Source organism: Neovison vison, chromosome 3, assembly GCF_020171115.1.
Source record: "Neovison vison isolate M4711 chromosome 3, ASM_NN_V1, whole genome shotgun sequence".
NCBI classification, from domain to species: Eukaryota; Metazoa; Chordata; class Mammalia; order Carnivora; family Mustelidae; genus Neogale; species Neogale vison.
The window spans coordinates 63,033,260-63,056,616 of NC_058093.1; the positions used below are offsets into that span (position 1 = coordinate 63,033,260).

Here is a 23,357-nt window from a genome sequence, read left to right on the forward strand (position 1 = left end):
CTGGGATCGAGCCCCACATCAGACTCGCTGCTCAGCGGGAAGCCTGCTTCTCCCTCTCCCACTCCCCATGCTTAAGTTCCCTCTCTTGCTCTCTCTCACTCTCTCTCTGTGTCAAACAAATAAATAAAATCTTTAAAAATGTTTTGTTTTCTTCTGTAAAACGACCCACTTCTTCCCTCCAATCTTGAGAGTATTTAGAATGATGTTGAAGTTCTAAGCTAAAAGGAACAGAAGAGAGGGTCACTATGACTAATGAGATTAGCAGCCCTAACAGAAATCCTTTATTCTGCATTTCCAAGGAATTGTCACACACAGGAAAACAATCTTTAGATTTCCAATATCATTGTGCTTAAGTAATCTCTTTAAAGCTCCTAGACTATATGAGTATACTATAACAAATACTAACTCTTAAATAAGATTATATTCTCTTTAGAATGTCTTGTTTTCAATTTACAAATAGAGATATTTGTTTCAAGTGAGACAATATAAGCTTGATGAAAATAATTGAATGGAAATGGAATGTGTAACAAACCTTCTACTGTATTTGTTAAAATGCTGGCTATACTCATTGCTCGTTGCCTTTGGGAAGGATCTTCTAGAAAATCCATGGAAACATGGAAAGAACTTGACCTTCTCTTCCTCATCTCAGTCTCGGTGGTTGTTCCCTATAAAGAAAATGCTAATGTATTAAATGATTAACTTGAGCAATAAGCTAAGAAAAGAACCAAGTGTGACACAGTGAATCTCATGAAACACATGCATCGTGCACTTTCGTATTTAGTTGGTGATGGCAGATATTGCTGACTTATTGTATCATTAACCTGGAATATCCAAACTGTCAACCATTTAGTCATACAGCAAAAACTGAGTTTTTTAGCCTTCTAATTACATAATTTTACGAGACGTGATGTCATTTTGGTACAGTTAATAAGTCTCTTGAGAGAAATATTGAACGGTTCGCCTCATTTCTGAACTGATCATATACAACAAACAACCTGAAAAGTCATACACGTGGTCAGGCATTTTATTTTGAGAAGGTAGGCATTTATTTTTCAAGAAATACAAATGATTACAACACAGGTAGCCACCATCTCATTTTCTGTACACAAGACATAGATGGTCATTGACAACACAAACTGTATGTGAGAAACACACACATGCTGCATGGACAACAGTTTCATCCAGGGTACCAAAGCAATAAGTCATCTAATTCTGACTTCGTCATGCCTCATCATGCTGATATATTTCCAAGTGAGTTACCCATCTAATAAGAGGCAGCCTGTGTTCAGAAATTCCTCATCCTCGTATACATCCACAAACACGTAACACATGTTTGTACAGACAATTTTTTATCTGTCTGTGTTAACAATTTATTTATGTCTCATCACTTAGGTTCATTTTAAGAAGACTTATATCAGCATTTTTTTTTTCAGAAAGACATGTGTGAATACTGGAAATTTTAAGATAACAATGAAGCTATCTATGTAGGCACAGTGTTCTTGAAAATCTAAAATAAGGCAGAGCTATAGTGAAGAATCTGTTGGAAAGATTTATTATACACCCTTTATACTTGAACAGAGGAATCATTCATTTACTTTTATATCAAAGCTTTAGAGGATGTCTTGCTATCTAAGCTCAGCATGGGTATATAGCAAATCCTCCAAGCGGAGGCAGCAATTTATTATTGTGTCTAATTTATTCTTAGCACGTTTCATAAGTAAATGCATTCGTTGTTATGCAAGGGAGTGTTGAGGCCTTAAGCTTTAGTTGGTTAGTCTATTAAAGGTATTACAAGATGCAGGTGCATTCACAGCTTGACCAACCAGGAGTCATTCTCAAAGGGTTCCATTCTGTAGAAACACTGGCTGGTGCAGCAATAATGGGCCAGCCATGCCTGAACTATTTAAAACTTCCTTACATTGTCATCAGTAGCTGGCTTATCTATTATCACCTCTGGCAGAAGCTGTCCAACAGGCGATGTAGGAACTGAAGGTCCACCAACCAAGGACACCACACCATTGCAATCCACAGTGCTGTGCATCTTCCCATTTGCTGGAAACACTGCCAGCATCCGGGAAGACCTACTGGTCTGACTCAGGTTACTGTTGCGCCGTTCTCCATGTCGTCGGGGCACAAACAAGGAGTCTCTCCGGCTCTCGTTATCCTCAAAGGTGCTGTGCTCATCATCAGCAAAGTCATTCTCCGATCCCACATCTTTTGCTCGCCCTCTAAAGCTGAAAAGGCTTGTTCTGCTATTTCGCCTTGGAGAAAATAGGGAGCCACGGATGCTCAACAAAGACTAAAAGTTTGAAACCAAAAAAAGTATAATCATATTAATATAGCCGTTTGAAATGTGCTTTGAATTTTGCAAGATTAAGTTGAAGGTGATTTCAGTATTCATAAGAGAATGTGATCCATTCCTTTTGATTAACATTCTCATTTTATGTGCTCAAATTAAATCGGTTTTATAAGAGAAGACTTCTAGTCCTTGAGATTATGAATGGGAAGATAGATCACAACTTAAAGTTACTTAAAAAAAAAAAAAAACCCAAAACCTGAAATCACCATTTTTCACATTCAAAAGGAAATATCCTTAGCACATACTATGAACACCATCAACATTCAATAAACACTGGCAGCATGACCTTCACAAGGACACATTTGTTCTTACTGCTCTTTTCTTTCAAGGAATCTCAACATGTTTCACAAATTGTTTTAGGCCATCTTCCTAAAATCAGTTTACTTTCATTATTATCATTATTTCATCTGTAAGGCACGGACTTCTGAAATTCAGAGTAATGTGTTTTTTGGTAATGTATATCACACCTGATATTTTCAGAAGCACACATGCTGGTTTATAAAGAAGTTAGGCAAAAAAAACAAAGCAAAACAAAAAAACACCACATAAAATAACCAAAAGAAGTTATCGATCAGCCAGTCCCTTACGCACATTTTTTTGTTTGGTTTGTTAATATTTTCATTAAGGAGGCTGAGGAGCAGAAAGTATAAATGTCATTAGTTTCAAAAGGTATCAGCAGATAGTGTCAAGATGAGAATCCAGGTCTTCTGAATTCCAACCCAGTGTGACCCCAACTATAGAAAGCCACAGGCTTACATATAGGTCGAGTAAAATTTTCTCATAGCTATGTGAAGAAAGTATAGGTTTAAATATAATAGACATAGCAGTCAATTCAGTTGATGACAATTCATAAATCTGATTTAATTCTCCCCCTCTCTTCAGTGTTCTGATTTCCATCCATGCATCCTTTAACTCTGAGGTACCATACCTGGTGTGGGGAGGAGTACCTCTTTTCATACGTCAATCGGTTCCCTTCTATGGAGAAGCGAAACCCTTTTCTCCTGATGCTGTCTTCAGATTCAGATTTATGGAACTCATCCTCATCCTTCTCTTCCCCACCAGACTGCTCTTTCTGTTTTCTTTTCTTTCTCCGATTTCTTCTTTCCTTAGCACTCTTGGAGCTCAACTTGGAGGCTTCAGATGAGCTGTCAGAGAGCCCCCCAGTGGCACTAGGTTCTCTGGAATGCTCTGAGGCAGTGACAGCTGCTGCCTGCTACATTAAGGAGAAATGGTTTTAGTACGGCATTGGAGACTTTATCTTTTTAAGCTCAAGTATTTTTAGCACATTTAAAAAAAAATACATTTAGCTGACTCAAGCTGATGGTCCATAGAAGAAACTCTGCAAGTACAAATGGGATTTTCCCCTCTTTCTATTTAATGAAGGCTTTCAGGGTTAATGTGGTTTTATCTGTGCTAACGTTTATTGTGTTTATATTACACTGCAAAGACCACATATTCAAAAGGATCAATAAAGCATCAACAAGAACATAAACTTATATTATTTTGGGGGATTTGATTTACTCTAAAAATTGGTATTTAATTAACACTATCTTCTTTTCTCTGAAAAAGAAACTGTAGCATGGAAGAAAAGCTAAATGACTTAATTGAGGTCATATCTCAAGGTAGGAGGAACGTGATAAAAAGGTGAGGTCCTCTTCCTAGTTATTGAAAGCAGGCTGCCAAAATGTTATCAATCAAATTTATGGAAGATGATCAAATCCCTTCCTTGCCCCTCCATAATCCAGAAGACTGGAGAAAGGGCAGTCAACAGTTTCTACTAAGCAAGACAAGACATTCCTTTCTCCAAATACCATCTCCAGCTTCTTTAGCTCAGCACTGGTTCTTGCTGGACACATGGGCATGGAATGAGAACAATGTTTTTGATCATAGCTTGTAATGGTACTCAGTTGGCACTTTTGGATTATTAATATTGTTCTCAGAGTACCCTCAATATAGGGACTCTTGCCAATAAATTAATACTCCCCAAACAACTTTATTCTAAAGTAAAGACTCTTGTGTTTGTATACTGAGCAGAAAGCATGAGGAAAGATGAAAGTGATAAGATAGGCATTTTATTGTACAATGAGTACCGACACCTCTCTATAAGAACAAATAATCCATAGGTCACCATAAAATCCATATGTTCTCCATAAAATTGGTGACTTTCATATGCCTGTTGGATACTGCTTTGTTACAGAACATTATAATACTTTACATTATAATACTTCATCACTTCCTTATTTATTATATATGAAAGGCAAGTAAACAATCATATTGAAGGCCAATATATTTTTGGTTAAAGAAAAGGACAGACTATCTTTTAAGAGCCAGATGAACATCTTTTTATATGACAACCAATACTTTTATTCTGAGAAAAGATGGCTTCTTACAATTTTCTGCTAATGCCAGTATGCCCATTCTGTAAGTTTTTCACTTGAGAAGATTTAAAATCACATTCCCCCTTTAGTTATAAAAACCTTAAAACATTAAAAAGGCATGAGAGAGTTCCACTGTGGTCAATATTGCAGACATATTAGAAAACTTAAACTAAATGATCTATAGATGATCAATATATAGAAATAATTACTAATCTTTCATACTACCAGCTTCTCTTAAGTAGAGTCAAACAATTATCCGTCCTCACTTTCGCTCAGGTATTTTTATAACAACTGAAACAATAAAAAAGATTTGTACCATGAGACAGGACACATTTGATTTGGTGAATTTACCTGAGCTGCCTCTTGTTGCTTTTTAAGCTGTTCGAGCATCTGCTGAAATTCAGCCTCTTTCTGTTCTGCCTCTTCCAAGGTGGCCTGATTCTGTTCCTCATAGGCCATGGCCACCACAGCCAGGATCAAATTTATCAGATAGAATGAGCCCAAGAAAATGACCAGCACAAAAAAAATCATGTATGTTTTTCCAGCAGCACGTAATGTCTGAAAATAAGATCATTAAAATTATTTTTTGAATATCACTTCACGAACTAGTGGTTTCAACTTTCAGCTTACTTGTGTGTCATGTAGGACTCCAACATAAATAATAATTATGATGGTAACACCCCCTTCTACCTCTTTGTTTCTTTATCCTCTTCCTCTTCCTATTCTCTTAACTCATGCATTCACATTTTGACCTCTAGGAGGGAATTCTTGGACTCACCAAGAATAAAATGGAATCAAATAAAATACAATGAAGATTTCATCAAAGATCTGAGCCCGTGGTAAAAGTTAAGGAAGACATCAAAGTTATCTTTCTATGTCTGCTTATTGATTTTCATCTCCTGCTACCTGGGGGTACAGATGAGGCAGAGGGGAAGATGTGCTTGTAATTGAGAAGACCTGTGTTTGAAGAGGGTGGAAAATAGGTTTTGGGCCAAAAGGAAATGAGAGAGAATTGCTAGCCCTGTCATCACCATGATTACTGTGTGTTATAATCAATAGGATAAAGGAATTCAAATCTCCTAATTTCAATTTCCGTTCCTTTTACTATATAATACTGTGATCTGGATTTCATAACGAAGATGATTTTCTTATAAGCTTCTGCATAAATGTGGTGTATCTCCTCAGATTCTCACCAGTTGGTACAGATTTTCCCAGAAGTCCTGAGTCATCAGTCGAAACAGAGACAAAAAAGCCCAACTGAAAGTGTCGAAGCTTGTATAGCCATAATTAGGATTTCTACCAGCTTTCACACACATATATCCTTCTGGACATTGACTATAAAAGGGACAAAAGATAGTATTACAAAAAGTTCTGCTAACTTTTTATTTTCATAGCATGCTATACTTATAACACTGTTTACCCAGGAAAATTGGCTACTTTAAGGGATAGAAGTTATCTCAAGGGATAGAAGCATGATAAATAAGTAACATATTTCCCAGCTTTGGACACAACATAGTTTTACTTATCTCTTGATGTCATCATTTAAAAAATGCCTAGTACTTTTAGTAATATTTTAAAAAACTATTTTCTGTTGATAATTAGCATTTTAGCACACTCTAGTTCATTTTCCCTATTATGAAGCCTCTAGAGTTGCCTTCTAGCTTACATATACTACTCTAAGGGACACAGCATTAAAATAAAAGTATTATTCCTTGTTTTATGAAACATAAAAACTTGCCTAAACTTTGAATAATCCCTTACCTTAGAAGTAATATTAATTATAGCAATTAAGTATTAATAAAGTATACACATACACAAGCACATACAAATTATTGGCTTACCCTGCATCAGAGCTATTTCCACATAGTAGTGCATCCAAAACACCTTCCAGAAAATAATGGTATCCTGGTCAGAAAAAAGAAAGTCAAATGATGAGCAATTTGCATTACATTGCAAAATGAAAGCAAGATCAGGCCCAACTTTTAGGAATCATAGAGTAATTTAAAATACATTAAATAATTCATTCAAAGACACAGGTATTTGCCACTTCTTCCTCTAAATACTAGATATTGTACTATAAGGATTGGATACTTAATAATAGAAAGCATTTGTTCTTTGTGAATGTAAAATTAGTTATAATCACAGGTGCTAGCAGAAAAATTTAAGAGGTATCAGTGTTTTCCCACCACCCTTGTGAAAAAGAAAAAATTCATTCTGTAAAAATAGATAAGCATGACAGATTCCTTTGTTTTTCAAAAAGACCACACATTTGAAAATAAAGGGATTGTATCTTTTCTTTCTTCTGTATATTTAAACACTATTTATAAATATTTAACAGTTAATTTTAATTTACATTGTATCAATTTCCAGAATATATCAGAGACAGCTTATAGCAAAAGGAGCATAAATCTGCTAAAAAAATGTAATGGAAAGTGTTAAATAGTAAAGCTAAAATAATTACTAAGGGTGACTATTACCTCAAAGCTTTCTTCCTCTGACAAATTCCTTAGATTGTTTTAATATCAAGTTGAAGTATCACTTCTTTTGTGAACTGTTCTTTGATATTCTCCACTTCCTACCCACTAAAGAATGGCAAAATTAAGAACTCCTCTTGCTGTGTTACCAGTAAATATGTAGCTACTTCCATTACTATTATACTCATTACCTTATATTGTAATTATTTTTTACAAATACTGTTACTCCTTGAAAGAAAGTCTGATCATTAGTTATTTCCATATTACTATTGCTAGGGCCCAGCAGCCTTTCAATAAAGTTGATTGAATAAATAAGTGAAATGATGACAAAAAGAGAAATGTATCAAATTAAATCATCACTTTAAAAATTTGAATAAAGTTGACAATGTTTCTTTAGTTTCAGGTGTACAACATAGTGATTCCACAATTTTCTACATTACGCTATGTTCACAAGTGTAGCTACCTTCTGTCCTGACACATTGTTAGTGCAGTATCATTGACTATTTTCCCAATGCTATGCCTTTTATTCCTATGACCTATTCACTCTGTAACTGGAAGCCTGTGTCCCCCACTCCGCTTCACCCATTCTGGCCTAACTTTCACTCCTACCCCTCTAGAACCATCAGTTTATTCTCTGTATTTATAGGTCTGAGTCTTTTTTTCATTTTCTTATCCATTTATTATCATATTTTTTTAGATTTTACCTATGAGTGAAAGAAGATGGTATTTGTCTTCCTCTGTCTGACTTATTTCACTGCTTAGTGAAATAAAACCCTCTAATTCCACTACTGAGTATTTACTCAAAGAAAATGAAAACACTAATTTGAAAAGATATGTGCATCCCTATGTTTATTGCAGCATTATTTGCAACAGCCAAGATATGGAAATGTCCATCAATAGATGAATGGATAAGGAAGATGTGGTGTATACACACACACACACACACACAATATTATAAGCTATAAAAAAGGATGAGATCATGACATTTAAATAATCAAGTGTTTTGTTTTGTTTTAAGATTTTATTTTTCTATTTGTTAGGGTGAGGGAGAGAGACAGAAAGAGAGAGCACACAAACAGGGAGCAGCAGGCAGGAGAAGAGGAGAAGCAGGCTCCCTGCTGAGCAAGCAGCCCAATGCAGGACTCTATCCCAAGACTCTGGGATCATGATCTGAGCCGAAGGCAGATGCTTAACAGACTGAGCCACCCAAGCATTCCTATAATCCCTATAAGTTTCAAGAAGAAAAATTTTGGATTTTATAAAAAGAAATATTTTCTAGATGTTAAATTTTCAGAGAAATTTATTCTATGCATAGTTCTATAGTGGGAAATACTTCCATTGCTTATGTCTTTACTTCTTCTAACATAGACAAGTAAATTTGGATAGTATTTCTTAACTTTCAATTAAAATGAAATGCAGTGAAAGGGATATGATACACTCTGGATGAGTTTTTGACATCAGGTATTTATAAATGAAGTTTCAGCCATTAATGTCAATGATCTAGAAGCTTAATCTGCAGAAAAGACAACTTTCAGTTATAAAGTTTATCTTTAATTTTAACCAATTTGATTTTCTATTACTTTAAAGGGCAAACCATTTTATTTACATTTGCATTCAACATAAAATCATCTTTTCAACAGATGGAGCCTTGTTAGGCAAAAAGAAAAGTACAAGTTTATAGAGCTGAAAACGCCTCTGATATTTAGGATTTCTTTTACTTTGACTATAAAAGAGGAAAGGGATCCAGCACATTTTCACTAGAGAGAATAAACATTAAGTGACATCTTCATAGTTAGTTCCTTGATTTCAGATGAGGAGAAAAAAAAAAAAAAAGATTTCAGAGAGTTGGTGACAGAAGGAGACTCATTGGCCTATATGAAGTGAATAAGGGACAAGTATTTTTCTTAACCTAGAGATCTGTAACTACTTACAAATTATTTGTTGGCATATCACTAATATCATGAAACAGTTAATCTGTATCCTCCAAGGTATTTTCTAGATCTCTGACTATAAAAAGACACTAGGTAGTTTTTTTATTATGCTATCACGACTTCAAAAATTATCCAACTACAAGTAATTTTTCATGACTAATCTTACTTGTTTTACGAAGCAGTCACTAAGGCTTATTCTTTGTTTTTTTTTTTCTAAGTATTACTCATCACCTTAAAATAATAAAGATATAAGCCCATCTAAAGACTAAGTTTTATATATTTAATACTTTTCTTTTAAAAAGACATTCCCTTTCCCCATGAATTATGTTCTGTGCCTGCTTTTGAAACATTGCCACTGGCAAATACGAAAAGTAAATAAAAGAGAAAATTTTACTTACTTTCTTTGCAGCTGAATTTTTCAGCCTCCCATATAATGATACCATAGAAAATGGCATTTAGGAGTCAAAATTAGAACAGTTATCAATAAAATAATTAAGTGTATATGCAAACCGTTGGTGTGATGACTAAGAGATCACAATCTATTATGCAATCATTTTCAGAAAATTTTCTATGCCTTGGTGGAAGGCAAATCAACAATGAAAAAATAAATTTACATAACAAAAATTCTTACTTGTATCTTGAATATATGATTTCCAGTCAAACTCAAAGCGAGTTTCATTGACAAGTGTGCCATTGTAATTCATAGTTACATTCCTCTCTATACTGTGTTCCTCCAGGGAAGCATTGGTGGGAGGCCATTGTACACATTTATTCCGCAGGTTACCCATGAACAGCTGCAGCCCAATCAGGGCAAACACGCTCAGACAGAACACAGTCAGGATCATGACATCGGAGAGCTTCTTCACCGACTGGATCAGAGCCCCCACGATGGTCTTCAGGCCTTAAAGAGAGAAGGCTATGACTATGAAGATTTAGAAGTCGGAAAGAAACAAAACTTCACTCGATTTTCTTGAAACATGCATTTCATGCATCAGTCTGAAAATAATTATAATGCTAGTGGAAAAGCAACAATTCATGGAAGGCTAAAGTGCTAAGGAGATAAGCTCTGGAAACGTAATGATGCAAACATTGAAATGAAGGTCATATCCCATTATGTTGAGAGAAAATAATGGGAGATTCATGGTCTTCGTGAAGCCTATATTAAGGAAAGGCTCTTGTATTGCTCCTTTTTGCTAATGAAACTCACTCCATACATTCATTAGGGTCAGTTATCAGTTTTATAGCAAATTACCTGAACACATATTCTTAAATGCTTATTTATAAAGAGGAAAATTTTGTTATAATTATAATTTGTTATAATAACCACATATGTGGTGAAAGTGTATGACTACACCTTCAGATAATAAATCCTTTATGCAGACTCATGTTACTCTGTATTATCTTCTTTCCTTTATTTCAAAGCAATATTAGGATTTATATTATATATACATCATCATCAATACCTACAATGAACAAGAAATTACAAATTGGTACATTCAGTAGAGACCAAATCCTTGGTACAACTGACATAGAGAAAAAGAAAACAAAACATGACATGTCTAAGTACAAATCACGCACGGACTATATATTTCAGTATCTCATTAAAAACACTATTAAACTCTTAGGCTGATTAAAAAGTAGAAAAACATAAAAAACTTAAGTCCAAAAAATAAGAATTATTTCCTGTAAAGCACTTGATTTTGATTATGATCTTGATTACTTTATTATGATTCTTGATTTTCTGTAATGTTGCCAAGCAAAGAAACTGTCTCTGAAAATACTTGATGGGTCAGTCCCAGTTTTTAACTTAGCTCTCACCTGGAATGACTGAAATTGTTTTCAGTGCTCGGAGAACTCTGAATGTTCTTAGCGCTGAGACATTGCCCAAGTCCACAAACTCTGTCACGTATCTGTAATAGGGAGTTCACACACACAACACAATAACAAGATACAAAGAAAGAGTTGTAGGTACAAGGAGCCTTGTGCTTCACACCAATCACTTCTTACCTGGCATTACAGAAATAGTTTTCAAAGCTCTCAAGACTCTGAGAGTTTGAAGAGCTAAAAAATTGCCTAGGCTTACAAATTCTGTTACATACCTGTAGAATTAAATCAGAGTTATTCAAGGTTTAAGCAGGGTTTATATTATTTTCTTGGGCCTTTTATGAAGATCTTCTTGGTAACTCAAAATGATAATTTTGTTTTCTTAACTGATGTAATTTAAAGCTGTTGGTAGATGTAACCTTCATAAAGTATATAATCCTGTTGCTATTTTGGCAAGCAATATAACCAACATCATGTGTAACTAAGGAGAACTGAGTAAACAGAAATAATTCTTGGCTATAGTTTCAGGGTTTCAGTTAAAAAAAAATAATAAAAGGCATGAAATCATCCAAGAGAAATCAAACAGGAAAAGGCAGATTGCCTTACTAACTATCTGTACGTGAAAAGGTTTTTCTAGTATAACTCCTAAGAGAAAGTTAGGCAAGGTAAGAACAAGATTTTTTGAGGGCTTTATGGTGCCCCTGGAATTACTGCTACTTTAGTCTCAAAAAACCATTGTCTCAACATGCTTTCTTTGGAACTGCAGCCAGAAGGAATGGGGAAGAATGGGCTTACCCTAACTAGTTATGGAAATAAGATGAGACAGGCAGCATTTGGAGCCCTGGGTATGTCAGCCCTGCTTCTCCTCCCATTTACCCCATCAGGCCTACAAGAAGCCAAGAAAATCAGCTCCTGAAGAAATGGTGAGGGCAGGTGGACACTGACCACCTTCCTCCACACTAATTTCACCTACTCCTCAATGGCCTTCGATTACTCCTCCGAGTCTCTCCTTCCTTGGGCAAGTTTACCACTTAGAAAAAAAGGAGATGGATGGAGAAATTGTGCATATTTCTGAGTGTATCTGGATGGGAGATGAAGATAAGGTTTAGGTTGAGGTAAAGACAATAGGAAGAAAATCATAGAGGGAAAGAAAAGAAGAAGAAAGAAATGGGATCAGGTGATGAATAGGAAGAGATGGAGAACGTGTCTGCTGATAAGTCTTCAAAACCAATTTGTTGATGAAACAAAAATTTAGTCTATTAACTACCTAATATATAAAACACCTTATTTTTTCCTATTAGTTTTATCTGTCAAAATGTTTCGATGCTCACAGATGTTTATATTCCATTATTCTACCACACTAATAAAAGAAGGCAGAGAGAGGGGCATCTGGGTGGCTCCATCCATAAAGCATCTGACTCTTGATTTCGGCTCAGGTCATGATCCCAGGGTTGTGAGATGAAGCCCCACGTTAGGCTCTGTGCTCAGCATGGAGTCTACTTGTTCCTCCCCCTCCCTCTGCTTGTAGTCTCTCTCTCTCTCTCTCTCTCAAATAAAAAAATAAATAAATAAAATCTTAAAAAAAAAAAGAAGACAGAGAGAATACATAATATAAATAAGGTCAATAAAGATTTGTGCAGCCAGCAGTTGTTTGTAGGTGTGATTTTTAGAAGCACTTTCACAGATATATTATGAATACACCTGTGCTTTCATATTATGTGCATGTGGAAGGGGTTTTGAGTGTGTTGAACAAGTGGCATGTATGAGGTTTGCTGACATGTTTGTTCCACGTGGAAATTATAACTTCAACTCCCTGCAGAGGTTGTATGCCAAAGGGAAATACCACTTTGACTCCTGTTGTGCTAAATAAGATCAGGAGTTTAAATGTATAAATCACACCAAGGTATTTTTCAGTTAAAGCAAGCTTAGTCTTTAAAAACAGAAGCACTCATAGAAAGCCAAATTGCATTGTATCTTACAGTTTCAAAAAAGGCACTTACGCAAATGTAATGACAGTGAAATCAAGCCAGTTCCATGGGTCCCGAAGAAAAGTAAAGTCTTCTAAACAGAAGCCCCTTGCAATAATTTTTATAAGTGATTCAAAAGTGTATATTCCTGTGAAGGTGTACCTGGAGGCAAGTATCCAAAAAGAATTGATAAAGCAATGATTTTCTCTTCTAGTATATCAATTTCTTACCACTCTGTCATTGGAATAGAGGAATATTAAAAAAGGAATCTAAGCAAGTTGATGTTATTTTCATTGAAATAAACATACCCTTAAATTTAAATTCACTCCCTAAGATATAAAGAGTTGTTTTTAAAGCGAGCAAAAGGCAGAGTAAGAAATACATGCCTAATAAAGTCTATGTAGCTATTGTCTGAAATGTCTTAGCATAGACATAAATGATTAGAACCTCCTGAAAATTACCAGTACATTCACAGATGGAGTGGCCAACAAATAATATTGCAGAAGCATAAAATGATTTTCCTTTAGAAAGTAAAAAGCTAATTTCAGTCATGTTTTATGAATGAGAGAGCGGTAACAAGTTAGTAAGTCTTATGTTTTTCTCTTTCTACAAGATAAGATAACTAACTTGGAAAAAGGATTTTGTTAACATGAAAATAGGATAATTCTAGGGTCATAAGTGGTAAAAATTTAATTTAGAATGAAATGTTAGGGTAACTCAGAAATTTAGATGTTTCCAAAGTTTTGACCTTCTACTCAGAATTTAGAGACTCCAGTCACAGAAACCAGGGGGCCTGAAGATTGATGAGTCTCACATGTTAACTTCAATACTTCAGGTATTCTTTGTATGTAAATTTTACTATTTCCTGTAGGATCTGTATTTCTTTCAGATTGGCTCCAACTTGGGAGTGTCCAGGAAGGGAAGGGGCTCTTGGGCACACCCTCGTTTTCAGGGTCAGCAGCTGCCGCGCAAGAGTGGTTAGAACCTAGGCAGGGCGCAGGCCCTGCAGGACCTAACACAAACCCAGCCTCTCTGCCCTCAGAGGAATCCCGGATCAGAGTCCTCAGTGCAGTTAGTAATGCTTCTAGTTTTTGGAAACTTTCACCTCAGTTAGTTTAGCAAGTAAAACTTGTTTGAATTACAACTTGAATTTTCAAGCTGTAAAATCCCAAATTTGGGGATTTTTTTTTTCAATGAATTTTTTTGATGGCAATGCTCGAAACTGACAGAGGCCTGACATAAAGTAGATGTGCCTGATGGCAATGAAAACTTGAAGAAGCTCAATATTGTCTTCTTATGGCCTGTGTAACAGCCCCTGTTGAATTCTCAACTCATTGACTTCATCTGGAATTTAATGGGAATCAAGATCTACCATATTGGCTCATTTCCGCAATGGCTTTCAAAACATTTGCTTTGGCCGCTGTAGATCCTAAAGGAAAAATGGTGAGGGTCCAAGGATGATGGGATTCTGATAATCATCAAATATAGGTGAAGGATAGGTATTAGATTTAACACCAGCAGTCCTGAGGGCCAATGTCATTTGTCTTCCTGCTTTGTACTTGTGCTTAGAAATGGCTATATAAGAGTATTATATATATGATATATATATATATATATATACATATATATGTATAAAATACTCTTCAGTTTTGTTTGGAAGGTACACAGTTTTGTTTGGAGGCATAGTTTCAAAATCTTAAATATATAGATACAGATATACATGTCTCTATGTCTCTATATATTTATAGCCACACACACACACACACACACACACACACACGCTCACATAGTAGGTGGTTTAAATATAAGTTGAACTTACTCTACATTCTTTGTCCAGTCAGGAGGGTTACTCATTGTCATAAACACACAGTTTGTCAAAATAGTGCACATGATGAGCATGCTGAATAATGTAGGTAGTTGTTAAGGAACACACAAAAGAAAATCCAAATCCATGTATTATATTATATAAAACACTGAAAGCTCAAACTGTAGTTTGGCCAAGATGCAGTGACTCATACATTGCGGGCAATTATCTAATTTCTTTAAATTTCGGTTTTGTCATCTGTAAAATGTGGGCAATAATATCACCCTCACAGAGTAGTTGTATAGATGAAGTGAGATAATGTATGAGAAAGCTTTATGTAAGTATCAAATGTTACTTTTGATACTATTATTGAATCAGTATGTTAACCTCCCAGAGAACTTTGGTGGGGAAACTGCCATCTGGAGCGGCATAGATTCTGAGTAGAGAAAACTGATCTGAACTAATTTGAATCTGAACTAATTCAGGTGACTAAAATAGTAAATTGTGAAGGAAAGCACACACATGCAATATGTAATTTCTTAAATACTTGTTATAGAATAAGTTTGATACACGAAAAAATATGTAGTCCAAGTACAGCACAGTGCTGAGTGTGGGGTTGTTCTATTTTGACGGAGTTTGTTCAAGTGCAGCCACATTGAATATGAGTCAAAGTGAAAATTTCAGAAGGCCAGGACTTAAAGTGATATGAATGTAATTAAAACTCCACATAAAAGTGATCTTGGGCAAGTCACTCAGCCATTCTTGCCACAGAATCTCATGTCTCCACTGACTTTCCTACAATGTAGCTGATCAAGTATAGACCTCATCAGTTTGAGGCACAGATTACATGAGTTATAATGTGCAAGGTGGTTGGCACAGGCCTAAATGTTCCTAGATACGATCCAAGTGTTAGCTCAAATAAATTACTAAACATAACAAACTATGGAGCTGAAACGGACCTTGAAAAACACCTAGTTTAGTCACTATATTTAAGAAATCAGAGAAATAAGACCTAAGCTCTGGAGAAATTAGATAACTTGGCTGAGCAGTAGAACACAAGTTTCCTCCCTTCATATCCAATATTCTTTCCACTCCAGTTTACTGCCAAAACAAAAATTTTCCATGAAGTGAAAAAGGAAGTTTTCATCAAATGACCACATGATGGCACTAGGAGTACAAACTAGGATAAGGTAACCTCCACAAATGTAAAAACCTTGAACATAGAATTATTATGTTTTGAAACTTTTACTGTTAATAAAATTATATTTATACCACTAAGGAATCTCTTGCTATCAGGTTAAAAATAGAATGGTCTTTTCAGATTTAGAAACTTCCAAAAAAAATCAGGTAGTACGTGTTCATGAAAATTACAACAGTAGTTTTATATTTATTTTATATAATAATAAAATAAAATAATTTACTTTACACAATAATAAATAAATAAATATATTTATTTTAGAAAAAAAGTTTTTTTGCCAGTGAATATGAATAGATGAATTTAGTTGGAGTCTGTTTTTAACACCAATGGAAATCACAAAGTCAAATCCCTAAAGACCATTTGGAAATATAATCTCAGCTTCTTTCATTAACTTCCAGAGTCTTTACTAAGCAATCAGTTTTCCATGACAGTCATAATTCAATTATTTAAATTTGAAATTCAGCCAATATTCCAGTATTTCCTCATGGATTTCATTAGGAAAGATCAAGAATGAACTAAGTATTGGCCAAAGTCCCCTGACATTCTCCCATAGAAAATAAACTTAAAGGTTTATTCTAAGATACACTAAGGTGCTTTACATAATAGATATGTCTAAATTTGGCTCTGGAAATAGATTTTTCTGTTATTATATCATTATTCACTGCAAATTCTAGATAATCACAAACTTTGTACAAAGATGATAAGGATAAATATGGCCACCTTACACTAGATTTGTAAGACTCAATACGTGCAAGTATTTTTAAGATATATATAGGAAATGTTACAGACTGATGTAGAATATATATTTGAAAAATATATATATATGATATTAAAGACATTGTAAGTTTCACTGTCACCCATATGACTAATAAACTGTAAGAATAAGGCTTATATGACAAAAGAAGATACAAAATGAGTGATTAAATCCATAGAATATGGACATTTCCCGAGCCAATTTTATATTTAGCTACAAAGCACTTACAGATTTTACACACAAATAGTTAATATTGATCACTTGAAAAGGATATGAATGTACCAAAATCTTAATAGCTATTTTCCTAAGAGGATTGAAGGGAGTTAAAATGTACAGGGCAGAGGTGGCACTGAACCGGAAGATGGCCTTCCCTTTATTCAATACTATAAAAGTCTGTAAGATAGGAACACAACATAGAAGTATAAAAGTATAAACCATTTAAACTCTGTTGCCTACTTCTGTTATTTGTCATTATGACTTATTCCAATGCTGTGACTTCCAAAGTGCACCATGCAGACAAGCTATCCCTGGATCTCTTAACTAGAGAGGACAGCCAATTGTGTCACTTACCTTTTACCTGATACTTACCTGCAATTTTATGATACATAAGGAATTTGGCCAAGAGAATTTATTTATTTATCTTAAATATCTGAGTTAAATGAGAGTCTTAAATGGGCGCATACTTTATTTCATGTCATCCTAAGACCCTTAAGACACTACATTCCTTTTATAGTGGTTTCAGCTTTCCCAATTCAAATATCTTGGAAATTAATCCTGTAGAATGCAAAATCATTCACTAGAACTAATGCTTTTTTTGAAATTACTTTTTAGTTCCTTATTCTTTAAAATAAATATCATCACTCCATGGGTAATAGGAAATAAAAACAGCCACCAACAAACTTGCTCTGGCATTAGATGGACACAATCCAATAATTGATTTTTGGAAGCCAAGTTCCCCGGAGAGTATCTGTTGACCAAGAGTGCTAAATTCTGTATTGGGATTTCTGAGTTAGCTGACACATTGAATTCTAATCCCAAGTGACTGTTCATCTCATGTAGTGCTTTTTTAGCCCAGAGGAAAAGCTAAAAGCCCCTTAAAGAACCTGGGATCCATGAATGTGGATGGAATCACATTCCAAAAATCAGATATATTCAAGAGCAATTGGCAGTGTGCAGACAAAAAAATTAAATAGCAACATACAACAATATGTATAACATATAATGAAGGATTCTGACTGTGTTTCTTAAGGCATTTACTAATAATCATGTAACATAAAATTTACCATCTTAACTGATTCTGAATGAATAGTTCGGCATTGATTTTTTTAAAAGAATGTATTAGATGGCTTCTTATAGTACCTTTGTATCTTTTAAATCTAATTAGTTCAATAAAAATTTCATTAACACAACTCTTCAGGATAATATTTACCACACGAAGTCCCTTCAATACCAAAGAAAAAGTCCAAAATTGGTGGTAGAGGAGAAAGGCTGAGAAATAGCATCGAGCTTGAAATAGGCTTTTCTTTACAGTCCATGGCTGCAGTAAATTCATGAAATCATTCTAACGTGTGAATAATTATGTGCCTCAGAACAAATTTCGAAACATAGCATTTTGAATGAATCAGAAATGAGATTCTATGTATGAACTATCACTTTAAGGATATATTTGTATGAGTGTAACTCTCCATACATTAGATGGTGGTCAGGTTTGTCAATGACCACTTCCTATATAGTTATCAAACTCAAGTAGCATTTATTGAGCTCCTATATGATAAGCTGTTGTACGAGCATGACAAACACCTGGAATGTATCATGGAAATAGTTTAGACTGAATATTAATTTAACCAAACTTCAGTGCAAAAGATGGAAATGAACTGTTTAGCACAATATTTGCAAAGCTCTGTGCTACAGTATACAAGGGAAACAAAGAGAAATAAGACACCAAGAAATTTTTATACTAGTAAATGTTCAACTATGTCAACCAATGGAAGAAAATCTAGAAGGATAAGTGAAGGTTTACCTAGATCAGAGCCATCTAATAGAAATATGTGAATTACAAATCTGAACCCATATGGTATTGTAAATTTTCCAAGAGTCATATTTTTAGAAAGGAAAGAAGCAAGTGAAATTAATTTTAGGAATGTTTTCTTTGACCTACTATATCCATTATATTATCATTTCATTATATCAGTATTAAAAATTATTGAAGCATTTTACATCTTTTTTTCATACCAATTCTACATCTTTCAAGTCTGGATTCACCACATGGAAAATACCGTAGCCACACTTGGCTAATGTCTATTGCATTTGGCAACACAGACCTAGACGCACACCACACATAGCACTGCTATTTCAGCAAGGTAAAAAGCATTTCTGATTTGAAAGGCAAACCAAGAAAAACAGGCAAACACCCCTGCTACCCAACAGTCTGACAATCTGGAGAGCAACGAGAGGAAAGCAGAAGAAGGACTCAGTTGAACTTCTCTAGTTATTGAGAGTACAGACTCTGGAGTCAGATGCCTGGCTCAAACAGGACGTCTTAGCCTTCCAGCACTGTGATCCTGGACAAGTTACTTCATTTTCCTGCAGGTCATTTGTCTCTTTTGAAAAATGGGAATACATATTCTTAGCTCGTAAAGTTGCCATGATTGCAGTTCAGTAAAGATTCTGATGCCTAATATTGTGTATTTTTAGTAAATCACTCAGGTGATTCTTCAGTAGCAGGGCTGTGAACCCATATCTATTAATGGGCAATGTTTAAAGCTCCCCAGATTGCCAATAATTGTGTTGTAATATGCATTAAAATCCTTCCCCTTGACCTAGGTGCGTAGTTAATAAGGAAACAATTATGTTAGAATAGTTTGGTAGAAACTGCTATTTATGAATCTGTGCTTGTTACTCTTGAGTGATTTTGTCTCTGAGTTTTTATAAAATGATTTGTTTATAATTTTTTTCCAAGGTGGATGTTGAATTTAACAAGCCATAATTTTCCAGTCTCTTTTTCTAAAGATGTCCACTGTCGTAACTTTTCTTTTTATCTGGGGGCCATGTTCCTTACAGTAAATAGCTTCAGTTTAAGGTCTGATTTTGTATTTATCTAGACATCAAAAAATTACCAAAATAATAGGACTGCCTCTAAATTTACTCCATTTTCCTATTCTTAAAGTAAATGTCCTGGCAAAAGTAACAGAGAAAGGTTAGCAATGATCATGAACAATAGAAAATATAGAATATACTCTTGGGTGATTAAAGTTGTGCTTTAGCCTCAAAATTTAAAACGATTTTCAACTTGTACATACACTATGCTCCAAAAATACATATGGAAATCAGTTGTTTGAAACTTTGAATATATTTTCCTACAGAAAGAATATATATATACATACATATACATATACACATATACATATATATTTACATACCACTCAAAAGCCTCTGTAACTCTTAATGAAAAGGAATTCTGTATTAATGGTATTATGAAACCTTACCACTGTATAAAAGAACATGTAACTCTGCCAATGGCAGAAGAATTCCAAGTTGGGCTGTCAGGTGCACCTTTCTTACCCCCACATGTGAATGAGGGAAATTCCCTGGCTTTATCCTCTGCCAGAAGAGAAATCAACCTTTTCCTGGTTCTCAGCTGCTGGTTTGAGAATAGATTTAGAAGGGAGGGGTTGAATGAGAGTCACCACGTGGCAAGAGGATAGATGTTTTAGAAGTCTGTGATTAAAGAACTTCATAGAAAGTCAAAAGATTCCATTAGTGCCTATCTCTGGGAATGTTCCTCATCTGGGCCAACTCCATGGCATCTAATATTATTTTCCCCCCACCGTGGGCATTCTAAAGGGTCTTACCTATATCCCTGCCTATTTTGTGATAACCTGTGGATTCCAGCCAAGATTTCCCTCCTTTTCTGGCTCAGTGGGGAATGGAAACTGTCTCACAGGTTTACCACCTGATGACTGAAGGGAGCATGCAACATTTAAACATTTTTTTTTCCTCTCCTGGTCTTACTCTATTTTTCCCTGTTAGGCTGGGGATAAGCAGCCGAAGGAACAACCAGTGGTATTTGCCTGCCTGTGGAGTACCCACACTTTAGTAGCTGGCCTTCACCCAATTCCACATGTATTCTTTAAGTCGGGGATCACAAGCCAAAAGGCCCCAGAGATTAGGTCGTGGGAGGTCCCTACCAATTTTTGGTATGCAAACCAGTGACAGAGAAATTATAATTATAAATACATAATATATATTATATATATATTATATATATAAATACATAATATATAATATATATTATAATTATGTAATTATAAATACATAATATATATAATCATATATATTATGTATTTATAATTATATATTATAAGAGAAATCCTAAATATGCCGATCATATGTGAAGGCATGTATGCATGAGTGTGTGTGTGTAATCTCTTGATTTATAGGTCTTGGAAACTAATTCAAAATAAATAATATTGCATGAGTCAAACCAAACGTATCTGTGGGCTCAATACCTCACAATTAGTTGTGTTTTGTTTTTTGTTTTGTTTTGTTTCGTCTTTTTAAATCTCTGTTTAAGCTCATACAAAAGAGAAGAATTTGAGCCCAGGGAAGAGTCTGTAAATTTGCTTGTTCCTGGGCTTTAGCTGTGTGTAAGGGTGGGGGTGGGGCCAGCGCAGGAGACAACCCCCCAGGAGGTGCCCAGCTAGGCTCTTAGCCTCTGGGAGAAGAGAGACTGTAACCACAGGTGCAAATACAATCTGGGGGTCAAATATTTCCCAGCCTGTATCTTCAGCCTATACCGAGGGTATGGTTTATTATTATATGCTCAATTTTTCATGGACTAAAAGGACTAGTTTGAGGCCCAGTTCTACTGCAGACTTGCTGTGTAGAACTTTGAGCTGATTGTTCCCTGTTGTTTCTACATCTGAATAGAAAAGATGGGAATGCCCTTGATGAATTCTAAAGTGCTATAAAAATACAAGAATTAAAAGGTGAAAAGTGTGTGTTCGTCTGTTCTCAAATACATACACATACTAACACTTGCATATTTGAAATCAGGACCAATTTTCACATTGGAAATTTATTGCTCTCTCTTTCCTCCCAAATTTCATATTGAGAAAACAATGCCATCTGATACTTGCACACCTCTAAAATAGATTCAGATCCCAGCCATTATGCTCTGTCTTCATTGTCAAAAATCTAGACCAAGCTTCCATAAAGTTCCCAACTTGATCATTGAACATATAAAGTGGACCACATCACTCCTCTAACCTCAGTCCTACTGAAAATTCATTTTGCCCTTAAAAAACTCTTTAATAATGCACTTCAAAGCACCTTTTTCGAGGCTTGTCTCCAACCACATCTTATTCTCTTCCTACTTATTACAGCCCAGAGATATTGTATGTCCATTCGTAGGTTCCCTTTCCCTGAAGACTTCTCTCTCCTCTCCTTACTACCCTTCAGACCCCAAATTAAATGTATTTCTTTACAGAGGCACATAATTTAAGTGACCCAAATCTGTCCTCTTTGAGAAAAAAAAAAAAGGGTTTATCACCCTATTAGAATCTGGTAGGAAATATAATTGTCTAATTATTTTAGAAGTTGATATCAACCTACAGAGTCTTGAAGATTTTAGTTTTCACAAAGACAAGCCATGCCCCTGACTGAGAGAAATAGGGAAGCAACAAGTCATGTTTGGGAAGCATTACCAACCTAGGAGATGAAGGGTACAGCCTGCACAGTGGTGTGAATAGGGGTTGGGGGCAGGAAAAGCAGCAGTAGGCTTATATATATTCTATTACTGACTTTTCTTTTCCACCAGTTATTATCAATGCAAAGACTGCACACCCGAAGTAGCATGGCAATGAGCCACAGAAGCTGACAGATCTGTTTTAAATCTAGTGTCTGTTACTTAATAGCTTTGTGATCTTAGGCTAATTACTTCACCTCAGTTTCATTATTTTAAAATAAAGACAAGAGTTATCTTGGAAGGACATGAGGATTAAAGTAGAACTGTAAATACCCTGATAGGTAGTGCATTGAGGGCAGAGTTCTAATTTTTGCCTGCCTGGCACGGCTTCTTCAGCAGCCTCTGGCATTTCGTTTTGGCCAACACCCCTGTTCCACTGTCTGCCCACGTGGCTCGGTGGCGCTGACCCACCCCCTGGCAACACGGTTCAGCATGTGGCATTAATCTGCTCAATGAGCCCATCACATACCCTAGCCTACAGGAACTGGTTCAGAGGAGGTCATGGGAACTAACTAGAACCAGTTCCAGGACTTTTGCTAGAGCTTTTGAAGAAAAAGTGAGCTTTTTCTTGGGGTGAGTAGGCTGTAGGATGCTAGCCAGGTGCTACCGGTGGAGATTTCTGCCATCTTGTGGGAAGAACAAGCCTGTGAATGCAGCCAGCGTAGGAGAAAATAGAGCCCCAAAATGGAAAACGACTGTGTCTTGCTGTTGTTCTTCTAGCTGCTGGATCCTTTGATATTACAATGAAATTTGTCCCACACATAAATTTATTAAATAATCAATGAGTTAGCTTGTTTGTTTTCAAAACTAGTTTCTGTTGGATTTTTGTCACTCTCAACTGAAGGGTTTCCTCCTAATATAGCAGGTGCTTAATAAATTCTAACCATTATTTTACTACCATCATCATCATCTGGAATTGTTT

General features: G+C 35.4%; 1 protein-coding gene across 4 annotated transcripts in view; it reads right to left on the reverse strand.

The window, feature by feature from the left end:
• LOC122902553 (sodium channel protein type 1 subunit alpha) overlaps positions 1 to 23,357 on the reverse strand; it is a 143,537-nt gene that overhangs the window by 55,479 nt on the left and 64,701 nt on the right. For 2 of the 4 annotated variants that reach the window (XM_044242254.1, XM_044242255.1), the window contains exons 3-13: positions 16,964 to 17,082; positions 14,753 to 14,842; positions 12,967 to 13,095; positions 10,961 to 11,052; positions 9,774 to 10,043; positions 6,579 to 6,642; positions 5,931 to 6,072; positions 5,089 to 5,295; positions 3,288 to 3,572; positions 1,919 to 2,299; positions 533 to 665 (exon numbers count right to left, since the gene is read on the reverse strand). In XM_044242254.1, the coding sequence (XP_044098189.1) occupies positions 533 to 665; positions 1,919 to 2,299; positions 3,288 to 3,572; positions 5,089 to 5,295; positions 5,931 to 6,072; positions 6,579 to 6,642; positions 9,774 to 10,043; positions 10,961 to 11,052; positions 12,967 to 13,095; positions 14,753 to 14,842; positions 16,964 to 17,082 (1,912 nt within the window). The remainder of the gene's footprint in view (positions 1 to 532; positions 666 to 1,918; positions 2,300 to 3,287; positions 3,573 to 5,088; positions 5,296 to 5,930; positions 6,073 to 6,578; positions 6,643 to 9,773; positions 10,044 to 10,960; positions 11,053 to 12,966; positions 13,096 to 14,752; positions 14,843 to 16,963; positions 17,083 to 23,357) is intronic. The other 2 variants (XM_044242257.1, XM_044242256.1) reach the window with 2 other exon arrangements.